General features: G+C 51.8%; 1 protein-coding gene across 1 annotated transcript; it reads right to left on the reverse strand.

The window, feature by feature from the left end:
• Nucleotides 1-209: 209 nt before the first annotated feature.
• On the reverse strand, nucleotides 210-10795 carry ARMCX4 (armadillo repeat containing, X-linked 4). Its single transcript, XM_011954535.1, has 7 exons — nucleotides 10690-10795; nucleotides 10128-10194; nucleotides 8959-9038; nucleotides 8540-8623; nucleotides 8128-8183; nucleotides 2142-7783; nucleotides 210-1937 (listed from the first exon to the last, which is right to left on the reverse strand). Exons 4-7 carry the CDS (start codon nucleotides 8611-8613, stop codon nucleotides 561-563), a joined length of 7149 nt encoding a protein of 2382 aa, XP_011809925.1. The 5' UTR covers nucleotides 8614-8623; nucleotides 8959-9038; nucleotides 10128-10194; nucleotides 10690-10795; the 3' UTR covers nucleotides 210-560.
• Nucleotides 10796-11062: the final 267 nt, after the last annotated feature.

The following is an 11062-nucleotide window of genomic DNA, read 5'->3' on the forward strand; positions in this document are numbered from 1 at the left end:
TTTTGTATCCTTGAAGCTCAGCTTACCTAAGGGTCTCCCTCCTTTGTAAAACTTTCCTTGAGCACTGTTGCCTGCAGCAGTTTTTGCCACCTCTAAACACTGATAGGAGGCATCTGGCCGTGATTGGAAGCTCCCAGTTTTATTACTATCTTTTTGTTTCCATATATCTTGCCTTTCCAAACAGATCATAAACTCAAGGACAAGGACAATGACTTTTTTCTGCTGCTTAAAACACACAACTTTATTGATGACATAAAAATAAAGTCTTAAATGTATAAACATAAGTCCACACAAAGGACCAAAGATTACCTTACTTATGAAGAATCCGTTCAGTTTCTGCTCATGAAGCATACTAAAAATATCTCAATCCAGACAAGATAAAAATCAACACATGTATTTTTAGTACAAGCTTGAATTCATTTGGTGTTCATAAAATGGTCTGGCTATAGACCATCATAGGTAACATCAGTTTCGAAGTTATAATGCAATTTACAATGTGCATTACTTCCAGAGTGCAAAACCAAAATGTTACTCAAATTTGTTTGGGAACATACAGCAAATCAGAGTTTACTTATTAATAGCTCAACTCTCTCTTTCACCTCAGGGTCATTGCATTCTGCTGCTAAAGCTCGAAGTTTCTTGGCACATGCTTTAGGTCGTTGGAATAGGAAATAAAGGGAATTTTTACTGAATTTGTCCTGGGTAAATGCTTTTGCTCTTCTTTTAAAATGGTAATTTATATTTTCAAATAGTGAAAGAGCATTAAGAATATTCTCCTTTGTCTCTTTCTTGCTAAAAATGTTAATCAGTGATGTCGGTGCATTGGCAATGAGCAAGTCTTTTGTCATAGATGGATTTTTAGAGAAATTCACAAGCATTCCCAAAACATGATCTTTAGTTTCTCCACTTCCCACCGTTAACAAACGAAGAAATTCTGAAATATAATTTGTAACCATATGCTGATATTCACTGGTAATAGTCAGATGCCTTATCAATCTTAGTCCAGCTAACTGCACATTTGAATTCAAGGGATAGGTGACGGTGTCTTCACATACTTGGTTTAAGTAAGTTTTAACCTTCCTATGGTTTTCAGCAGCCACTGAGATATTATTCAGTGCATTTAAAGCCTTCTGCCTAACACTGGGATAGGGATTATTGAGCAAGCTTTCAATAACTGAAATTCCACCTACATTACGAACAGCTTCGTGAGAATAAGGATAATCAGCACTGTTATATAAAGCATTATTGGCTATTTCATGAACAGAAGGATCTTCAGTCATCTCAATCATGCAAATGAGTTTTTCAAGATCTCGTGGATCCATATTAGCTTCGCGTTTACAGCGGCAAGACCAGGGCCGAGGTTTTTCCCCAGTCCTGGTTTGTTTTCTGGACTCATCTTCAACTAGGAAACTGGCCTCACTTTGGTGTGGAAACTTAGTTTCTGACCAGATCATGGCTCCATCCCATGACCCCATTCCTGCCCCAGGGACCATGGACGGATATGTACCTCTTGACTCAGATGACTTTTTGGCTTTAGCCTTAGATGCAGATTTGTCCTCATTTGTATTTTCATTACCATCACAGAACCAAGACCCTATATCAACTCCACCAGCAGCCTCAAACTTATCCTTGGTGCTGGTGTTATCCCCAACTCCAGAATCAAAATTGGCATCTTTCCCACTCTTAGATCTGAACATATTACTGTTCTCACTCTCAGCCCAAAACAAAGACCTTAAACTGATCTCCTCAATATCGGGGCTGGACTCTCTACTTAGCTCATCCTCTCCCACATCCTTAGCCAAGGTCCAGGACTCTACACCAGCATCTCCCCCAGCCCCAAGCCTAGACTCTACAGTGGTTGCATCTCCATCCCAGGACCAAACCCCAGCCCCAGCCTCAGCCCCAGCCTCAGCCCCAGCCCCAGCCCCAGCCCCAGCCTCAGCCTCAGCCCTAACCCCAGCCTCAGCCTCAGCCTCAGCTCCAGCCCTAGACTCAGCCTCAGCCTCAGCCCCAGCCCTAGCCTCAGCCTCAGCCCTAGCCTCAGCCCCAGCCCTAGCCTCATCCTCAGCCCCAGTCCTAGCCTCAGCCTCTGCCCCAGCCCGAGCCCCAGCTTCAGCTCCAGCCCGAGCCCCAGCCTCAGCCCCAGCCTCAGCCTCAGCCTCAGCCACAGCCTCAGCCCCAGCCTCAGCCTCAGCCCCAGCCTCAGCCCCAGCCTCAGCCCCTACACAGGAGCCCATATAAGCCACCTCCTCAGAGCTAATCCAGGAGCCACTACCAGCCTTGTTCTCAGCCTCAGTCCTAGAACAAATGATGGCCTCTTCCCCAGCCTCCGATCTGGATATAGTAGTGGCCTCATCATTATCATCAGGCTTGGACACAATATCAGCTTTCGCCTCTGTCCAGCACCAAGACCCTATAACGGCCTCAGCCCCAGGCCCAAACCAGAATCCTTCGTTGGCCTCCACCTCAACACTGACCTGGAACCTTCCACTGGCCTGGTCCTCAGATCTAGCCCAGGATCCTCCAGTGGCCTGGTCCTCAGATCCCATCCTAGACCCTCCAATGGCCTCATTCCCAGGCGTAGATCCAGCCCAGGATTCTCCACTGGCTTGGCTCCCAGCACCAGCCCAGGAGCCTCCTCCACAAGCCTGATCCTCAAATTCAGGCTTGGAACAGTCACCAGCCTGATTCCCAGGCCCAATCCAGGACCTTCCACTGACCTGATTCCCAGTGCCAGCCCAGGGCCCACCACTGGACTGGTCTGCAGGCCTAGCTCCCCCAAGGACCTGGCCACCAGCCACACCCCAGGAACCTATTCCACTGGACTGATCCTCAGACCCTGGCCTGGAGCCTCCACCAGTCTGGTCCCCAGCTCCAGGCCAGAAACCCCCTCCAATGGCCTGATCCTCAAATCCAGGTTTGGAACAACCACCAACCTGATCCACAGCCCCAGCCCCAGTCCAGGAGCTTCCACTGACCTGACTCCCAGGGCTATCCCAGGACCCAGCACTGGACTGGTTCGTGGGCCCTGGCCTAGACCCTCCAACATCCTGGCCATTAGCCCCACCCCAAGACCCTCCATTCGTCTGACTCCCAGGGCAAACACAGAACCATCCACTGGCCTGGTCCCCAGTGCCAGCCCAGGAATCTCCACTAGACTGGTCCCTAAGCCCCAGCCTAGAATCTCCAACAACCTGGTCCCCAGCATCAGCCCAGGACCCTCTGCCACTGGCCTGATCCTCAAATATAGGCTTTGGCCCACCACTAGCTGGATGCCCAGCCCCAGTCCAGGATCCTCCATTGGCCTGGTCCACAACCCCAACTAAGAATCCTCCACTGATTTGGTCCCCAGAGTTAGCCCATGACCTTCCACTGGACTGGTCTTCAGACCCCACCTTGGACCCTCCACCAGCCTGGCCACCAGCCCCAGCCCAAGACCCTTCTTCAGTGGTCTGATTTTCAAATCTGGGCTTGGACCCACCACCAGACTGATCCAGTGTCCCAGCCCAGGACCCACCACTGGACTGATCTACATGGCCCAGCCTAGACCCTCCACTGGCTTGGTCTGCAGTGTCAGCCCAAGACCTTCCACTGGACTGGTCCTCAGGCCCCAACCTTGACCCTCCACTAGCCTGGTCACCAGCCCCAGCCCAGGACCCTTCTCCACTGGTTTGATCCTCAAATCTAGGCTTGGACCCACCACCAGATTGATCACTAGTCCCAGCCCAGGACCCTCCACTGGCCTGATCCACAACACCAGCCCAGTATGAAACACTACTCATATTCCCAGCCCCAGCTCCAGCCCAAGACCCTCCACTGGCTTGGTTCTCAGCCCCAGTCCAGGACCCTCCAATGGCCTCTTCCCCAACCCAGGACACCCCACTGGCCTGTCCCCCAGGCCAAGACCCATTACTGGCCTGACCCGCAGCCCAAAGCTCTCCAATGGCCTGACTCCCAGCAAGAACCCAAGACCCCCCACTGGCCTGGTTCTCAGCCCCAGTCCAGGCCCCTCCACTGGCCTTGTCCCCAGCCCAGGTCCCCTCACTAGTCTGACCCCCAGCCCAGAGCCCTCCACTGGCCTGCTCCCCAGCTCTAGCCCAAGTCCCAATACCAACCTCATTCTCAGCCCTGGCCCCAGCCCAGGACTTAACACTGGCCTCATCACAAGCCACAGCCCAAGACCTAATAATCCCAGCCTTATCACTAACCCCACTCCAGGACCCAATACTGGCTTCATTCTCATCATCAGCCCAGGACACGCTATTTTCCCAGTCTCCATCCATGGTCTGAAATCTAAATTTGATCCACCGCTCAGCAGCAATCCAATCTTCAACACCAATCCCATTCCAGTAGTAGTCATGGATGTTAGGCTGAGTCTTTCTGCTGGCTTGAGTGCCTGACCCACCCTCACTCTCAGAAATGGGCATGGCCTCAGCCTCAGGCTTTGCATAGACCTCATCTTCTGCTGTGGTTTCTGCCTCAGAACTGGGCATAGCCTTGTCCCTTGCCCCAGGCAAGGTCTCACCCTGGGAACCGGCCACAATCTGAGGCTGGGCAGAGTGCCTTGTGCCTGCCCCAGTCCCTGCTTTAGGCACAGTATTGGTACTGCCCTTGACCTTATTCCTGGCACCAAGCAAGGTCTCACTCTGGGAATTAGCGACAGCTTGGGGCTGGGCAGAGCCCACTGTATCTGCCCCAGCCTCTGCCTTAGGCACAGCATTGAAATTGCCCCTGACCTTATTTTTGGCCCCAGGCAAGAACTCACCCTGAGAACTGGCCACAACCTGTACCTGGACAGAGCCCATTATGCCTGCCCCAGCCTCTGCCTTTGAAATAGCATTGGAATTGCCCTTGGCCTTATTCCTGGCACCAGGCAAGGTCTCACGCTGGGAGTTGGCCACAACCTGAGGCTGGGCAGAGCCCATTGTATCTTCTCTGGCCCCTGCCTTAGACACAACATTGGAATTGCCCTTGACCTTATTCCTGGCACCAGGCAAGGTCTCACGCTGGGAGTTAGCCACAACCTGAGGCTGGGCAGAGCCCATTGTATCTTCTCTGGCCCCTGCCTTAGACACAACATTGGGATTGCCCTTGACCTTATTTCTGGCACCAGGCAAGACTTCACCCTGGGAATTGGCTACAGCCTGGGTCTGGGCAGAGCCCCTCGTATCCATCCCAGCCCCTGCCTTAGACACAGCATTCCAATTTCCCTTGACCTTATTCTTGGCACCAGGCAAGGTCTCACAATGGGCATTAGTCACAGCCTGGGACTGAACAGAGCCTGTTGCACCCATCCCAGCTTCTGCCTTAGACAGAGCATTAAGATTGGCCTTGACCTTATTTTTGGCACCAGGCAAGACCTCACCCTGAGAACTGGCCACAGCCTGGGGCTGGGCAGAGTCTGTTGTATACGGCCCAACCCCTGAATTAGGCACAGTAGTGGAATTGCCTCTGACCTTATTCTTGGCACTAGGCAAGACCTCACCCTGGGAATTGGCCACAATCTGGGGCTGGACAGAGCCTGTTGTATCTGTCCCAGCCCCTGCCTTAGACACAGCATTGGAATTACCCTTGACCTTATTCTTAGAATCAAGCAAGGCCTCACCCTTGGAACTGGCCTCAATCTGAAGCTGGGCAGTGCCTATTGCACCTGCTCCAACTTCTGCCTTAATCACAACATTGGGATTACCCTTAACTTTACTCTTGGTACCAAGCAAGGCCTCACCCTGGAAACTGACCACTGCCTGAGGCTGGGCAGAATCTGCTGTACCTTCTCCAGCCCCCACCTTAAGCACAGCATGGGGATTGCCCTTGACTTTATTCTTGGCACCAGGCAAGGCCTCACCCTGGGGATTGGCCACAACCAGGGGCTGACCACAGGCCCTCTGGTCTGCCTTAGTCCCGGCTTTAGAAGTGGCATTAGGATTGCCCCTACCATCAACCCTGGAATCAAGCAAGGCCTCAGCTGGGGTCTTGACCCCAGTCTGAGGTTGTGTACAGGTTTTCATGTCCGTCCCAGACCCTGTCTTACACTTGGCTTTGGCTTTGCCCCTAGCCTTACCTCTAGTATTAGGTAAGGCTTCACCCTGGCTCTGGGCCATACCTTGAGCCTTCATATCCACCCCAGCTCCTTCCTTAGGCATGCTATTGACATTGCCCTTGACCTTAATTCTGCCATCAGACAAGGCATTAGCCTGAACACTGGCCACAAGCTGAGGCTGTGTACAGGACAACATGTCTGTCCCATCCCCCACCTTAGCAATAACATTGGGATTGCCTCTGCTCTTATCCCTGGCATCAGGCAAGGCCTCAACCTGGGAGTTGGCCCTCAGGTTTGCCCTGGCCCCTGCTTTAGTCATGGCATTGGGATTGCCTCTGTCCTTAACCTTGGCATCAGACATGGCCTCAGTGTGAGCGCTTGCAACAGCTTGAGGCTGAGCAGCAGCTCTCATGTCAGCTCCAGTTATTGCCTTAGATATGACATTGGTATTTCCCCTACCATCAACCCTGGCACAAGAAGTCACCTCAGCCTGCTTCTTGACCACAGTCTGAGGTTGTACACAAGCTCTCACATCTGCCTCTGCGCCCACCTTACACATGGCATTGGTGTTACTCCCGGCATCAACCTTTGCCGCAGGAATGGCCTCAGTCTGGGTTTTGGCAACAATTTGAGGCTGAGCAGAAGCCCTCGTGTCTGCCCCAGACTCTGCCCTAGACATGGTTTTGCAATTCCCCATGTCCTCAATCCCAGCACCAGGCATGTCATCACCCTTGATCTTGGTGACAGCCTGAGACTGTGCACAGGACTTCATGTCCACTCCAGCCACCTCCCTGGACATGCCATTGGGATTTCCCCTAGCATCAACTGTGGCACCAGGCCTGGCCTCAGACTGAGTCTTAGCCACACTCACAGTCTCTTCCAGAGCTCTTGTCTTGGTTTCATCCACAATTCCAGTCTTGTTCGTGGCCCCCATCTTGACCACTTCCCTGGGTACTGCCAAGGTCTCACTCTGTGTAACCATTACTCTGTTAATCTCTGTCTCTTTTTCAGCCAATATATGAGTTTCAGCTTTGGTCTGGGTCATTGCTTCTCTCTTGGCCTCTGTCTTGGCAACCAGTGCCCAAGCTTTAGCCTTGGTCTGCGTCACTGCTTCTTTCTTAACTATTTTGCCAGCCTCGGCATCAGTTTGGGTCACTGCTTCTTTCATGGCCACTTCCCTGGCTTGGGCCTTGACCTCAGTCAGAGTCACTGCCTCTGTCATGACCAGTGTTCCAGCCACCACTTTGGACTCAGATTGAGTCTCTGCCTCTGCCTCAACCATTGTTTTGGCCTGAGAGTTGGCTCTGTGTCTGGCTATAGCAGTGGCCTTGGTCTCTACTTCAGCCCCAGGCCCACCTCTTGTTCCAGTTTCTGCTCCAGTCTCAGCCTGGGGTTTAGTCTTAATCTCTGCTTCACTTATGGCCAAGGTCTGGCTCTGTACCCCAACCACAGTCTCCATCTTAACTGTGGATCCATTTCTGGCAAGTGTCCTCACACTCTGGGCTCTTCCCTTGGTAAATTTGTAAATGTAGTAGCAGGTGCCAGCCCAGATCACCAGTCCTGCAGTCACCCAGCCCACTTCCTGAGTGCGGCCCATGTAATCACCCCTGCTGAAAGCACGAACAAGGTATGGTAGAGCGCACTTGGGCTGGGGTAAAGAGAGTGGTAGTTGTGGGTGTAGGCCTGTGAGGGTGCTGGTCTTCAGCCACTCAAAGGCCACTACAGCTGCCACTGGAGGTGGACCTAGAAGTGGAGGAAGGAAATGGACTAAAATTTCTCTTCTGATTTTGTTGCATCATACAGATAGATACATACAGGAACAGAAAAGGGTAGAACCATGTGCTTGGTGGAAGAGAGGATGATTAGCAGCCTCTCCATTCCTCTTATTTCATCCTGTCTCCACCTTCCCCAACGCCCAATAATTTTCTTCCAAGGTACTTCTATATACATTTCCATACACCAAATGAACAGTGGAAAGGATGGTAGGAGGTCTGACGATAAATGGGAGCAACCGAGAAGTCCCAGACTTTGATTTCTACTGGACCTACTCTGGTCACCTGTCTACAGGGCCCCACCCTCATACCAACCTGTAATGATCCGAGGCAGTTCCCTCCTCTCCTCTTGCTTATCTTGGCAATACACCCTAAAGTAGATATATAAATTCATGAGATCTCTGGACCTAGAGACAGACAGACAGACAGATGGAGGGACAGATGGGAGTAGAGAGTTTGTTCTTGATGGGACAGGCATATTATTAGCAAACTACCTTTCTACCCTTCTCAGTCCACCCCACTCCCCAAGACGCTGTCACACTCTTTTCCCTGTACCAGAATTAAGGTGAGGGTATGGAGTAAGTGACAGGGATGGTGGGAAAGGTGGCTGGAAAAGGAGAGGCTGAGGATCCTCATCCTCCAGACTGGTCACTGGTCCTTACTGGATGCACACTGGTCTCCACCAACCCACTCTAGAGGTCTACCCAGGCAGTCCCCACACTCTTACCAGTCTATACTGATCAGGAGCAATCTCCTCTTTGTTTCTTTGCTTCTAGTGATCTTACGCCCTGTAGCAGACATGCAGGCAGATCTATGGACAAGTAAACAAAGAGTAGGTAATGGAAACCGAGTCCCTGGTAGAACAGACAAGCACCCTGATCCCTGACCCCAATATCTGCCTCGCCAGAGCCCAGGCTCAATATACGAATGTGTACCATCTCATGGTCCCCCCATCAAGTCTTCCCTCAGTCATACTCCAGCCCACCCTTCCCCCCATATTCCTATCATTTCCTGCACTGAAATCCACAGGAGGCATGGCAGCACTGTGGCAATCCAGCACTCCACTGAGATCCTGTTAAATCTCAGCCACCTCCTATGCCCACCCTCTCTTGTCATCCCCAGAGACTATCCCCGCTTCACACCAACCTCCATCCTTCTAGATTGGTCTCCTCCTCTTTCCTTTGCTTCCAATGGTAAACAGCCCTACTGCAGGCCTGTGGGAAGACCTTGGAAGAGATGGAGAAAAAGAAGAGAGTGGATGTTAAGTACTTGTGACACTTTACCATCTAAGACATAGGTCCCTGTACCTGCCTGTCTGGATTTAGAGACCCATTTGCTGGCAGGAAAAAAAAAAAAAAAAAAAAAAGCCTGGGGCTTCCCCAGCACTGAAATGGGAAGGATGGAAAAGGGAGGCAGGAAAAGTAAAAGGCAACAGACAGAGGCACATTATTTTATTTTATTTTATTTTTATTTTGAGACAGGGCCTCACTCTGTCACCCAGGCTGGAGTGCAGTGTCACGATCATAGCTCACCGTAGTCTTGACCTCCCAGGCTCAAAAGATCCTCCCACTGCCGCCTCCCGAATAGCAGGAACTACAGCCTGTGCCACCATGCCAAGCTAATTTTTAAATTATATGTAGAGACAAAGTCTTGCTATGTTGCCCAGGCTGGTCTTGAACACCTGAGCCCAAGCAATCCTCTTGCTTGGGCCTCTCAAAGTGCTGGGATTACAGGCAAGAGCCACTGGGCCGGACAAGGCAAATTATTTTAAAACCACCTGTAGGGTTCTAGGGATTTCCCCAAAAGCCCACCATTTCCTTCACCAAGATGGTGAGGTAGGTAGCGGGATCTGGAAAACTGGAGGATGGCAGGAGAGATGGGAGCCCCCAGATCCCATACTCTAGAACCACAGCCTACTGTTGTCCACATCCCTTTCAACCTATCTCTAGGAGTCTCCAGCAGAAGAGAAAAGCTATAGGGGAAGCCTTTTGCTTCTACAAAATCAGTATCCTTCCCCGCCAAAGGCCATCTCAAAAAAAAAAAAAAAAAAAAAAAGGTAATATTATTTAATACAATTTATCTTTTCTCAATATTATCTGAAATGCAAATAAAACCATCTGTAGAAAAGTTTGCTGTCTTTATTGATCTTCAACATACAATTTAAAAGTCCTAAGCTTGGTAAGTAAAATGCAGTTTAGGGAAAGTCCCCAAGCTAGCACCACCCCACATCCCAATCAGACAACCGCACCTAAGTTCCTGTCCTAGAATTCATATAGAACTCCAACGGTTCAGATAGTGCCTGTACGCCCACTAACCTACGTGATCCAGTGCAGTTTTCTCCTCTCCTTCCTTTCTCCTCGCCGCAAACAGTTCCACACCGAACTACCGTCCGACAGACAGGAGAGAGTAAAACCACTTAGTGTTGGTCTAGAGCCCAAGACATAGATCCCAATACTCGCCTTTCCGGGTTCAGGAACCAGGTTATCAAACGTCCCTCCCCACAGTCTGAGACACCACCCTTACCAACCCCACCGTCCAGTCTCTAAGGCCCACCATTTTCTCTGCAAACGCCACCGTGGCGCATCCCTTCCACTAAATTGAGCAGGAAGCGAGTGGACATGTGTGGCCAGTGATTTGAGTGATGGGCATCTCAATCTCTGTATTTCCCTCTGGCGGAGACAATCTCCCCACAAATCAAAGCCCACAGTTCGCCTGCACAGATGTAGGCGGAGGCAGGGGGGCTAGGGAGAATCAGAGGCAAAGGCTCCTCGAACTTGAGGCAGCATAGACCACCGTCCCCTCAAGCCCCGAAACCGCTGCCCGGGTCAGTGAGTTTCTGCCGGCCTGGCCAGGGCACGCGGGCCCCGGGGCCCTTACCTGCTCCGCTTTCCCCGGGCCCGATGCCAACCCGCGCCGAGCTCAGGGCAGCGGGGAGCTGGTAGCCAGACGCGAGTGACGACTGCACCGAAGGCTGCGTAGCTCTGCAGCTCCGGGTCACGTGAGGACCGCGCGTCACCGCCGAGCTCGTCCTCCTCCCCACCACCCCCTACCACCCACCAAGGGCTGGCGGCCAGTCACCAAGAACTACCCCCTCCTCCACTTCGCACACACAGACATCCCCCTTCTCCGGTCTGTGCTCGGTGCCCCAGTGCGCACGCCCTTGTCACTCATCTCAGTCCTCTCCAATCTGAGGGCCCACAAGTGGCATCATCGCCTTGCGGTTGGAGTTTACCCATCTTCAGTTACAGGG

This window comes from Colobus angolensis, unplaced genomic scaffold (assembly GCF_000951035.1).
Source record: "Colobus angolensis palliatus isolate OR3802 unplaced genomic scaffold, Cang.pa_1.0 Scaffold385, whole genome shotgun sequence".
Lineage (NCBI taxonomy): Eukaryota > Metazoa > Chordata > Mammalia > Primates > Cercopithecidae > Colobus > Colobus angolensis.

What these genes read in the sequence shown, in the direction of transcription:
- ARMCX4 (XM_011954535.1), bottom strand. Translation starts at nt 8,613, where the DNA reads ATGTCTGCTACAGGGCGTAAGATCACTAGAAGCAAAGAAACAAAGAGG. An exon ending in CTCCTGATCAGTATAGACTG is followed by an intron (nt 8,184 to 8,539) that starts GTAAGAGTGTGG and finishes TATCTACTTTAG; the next exon opens with GGTGTATTGCCAAGATAAGC. An exon ending in ACTGCCTCGGATCATTACAG is followed by an intron (nt 7,784 to 8,127) that starts GTTGGTATGAGG and finishes CTCCACTTCTAG; the next exon opens with GTCCACCTCCAGTGGCAGCT.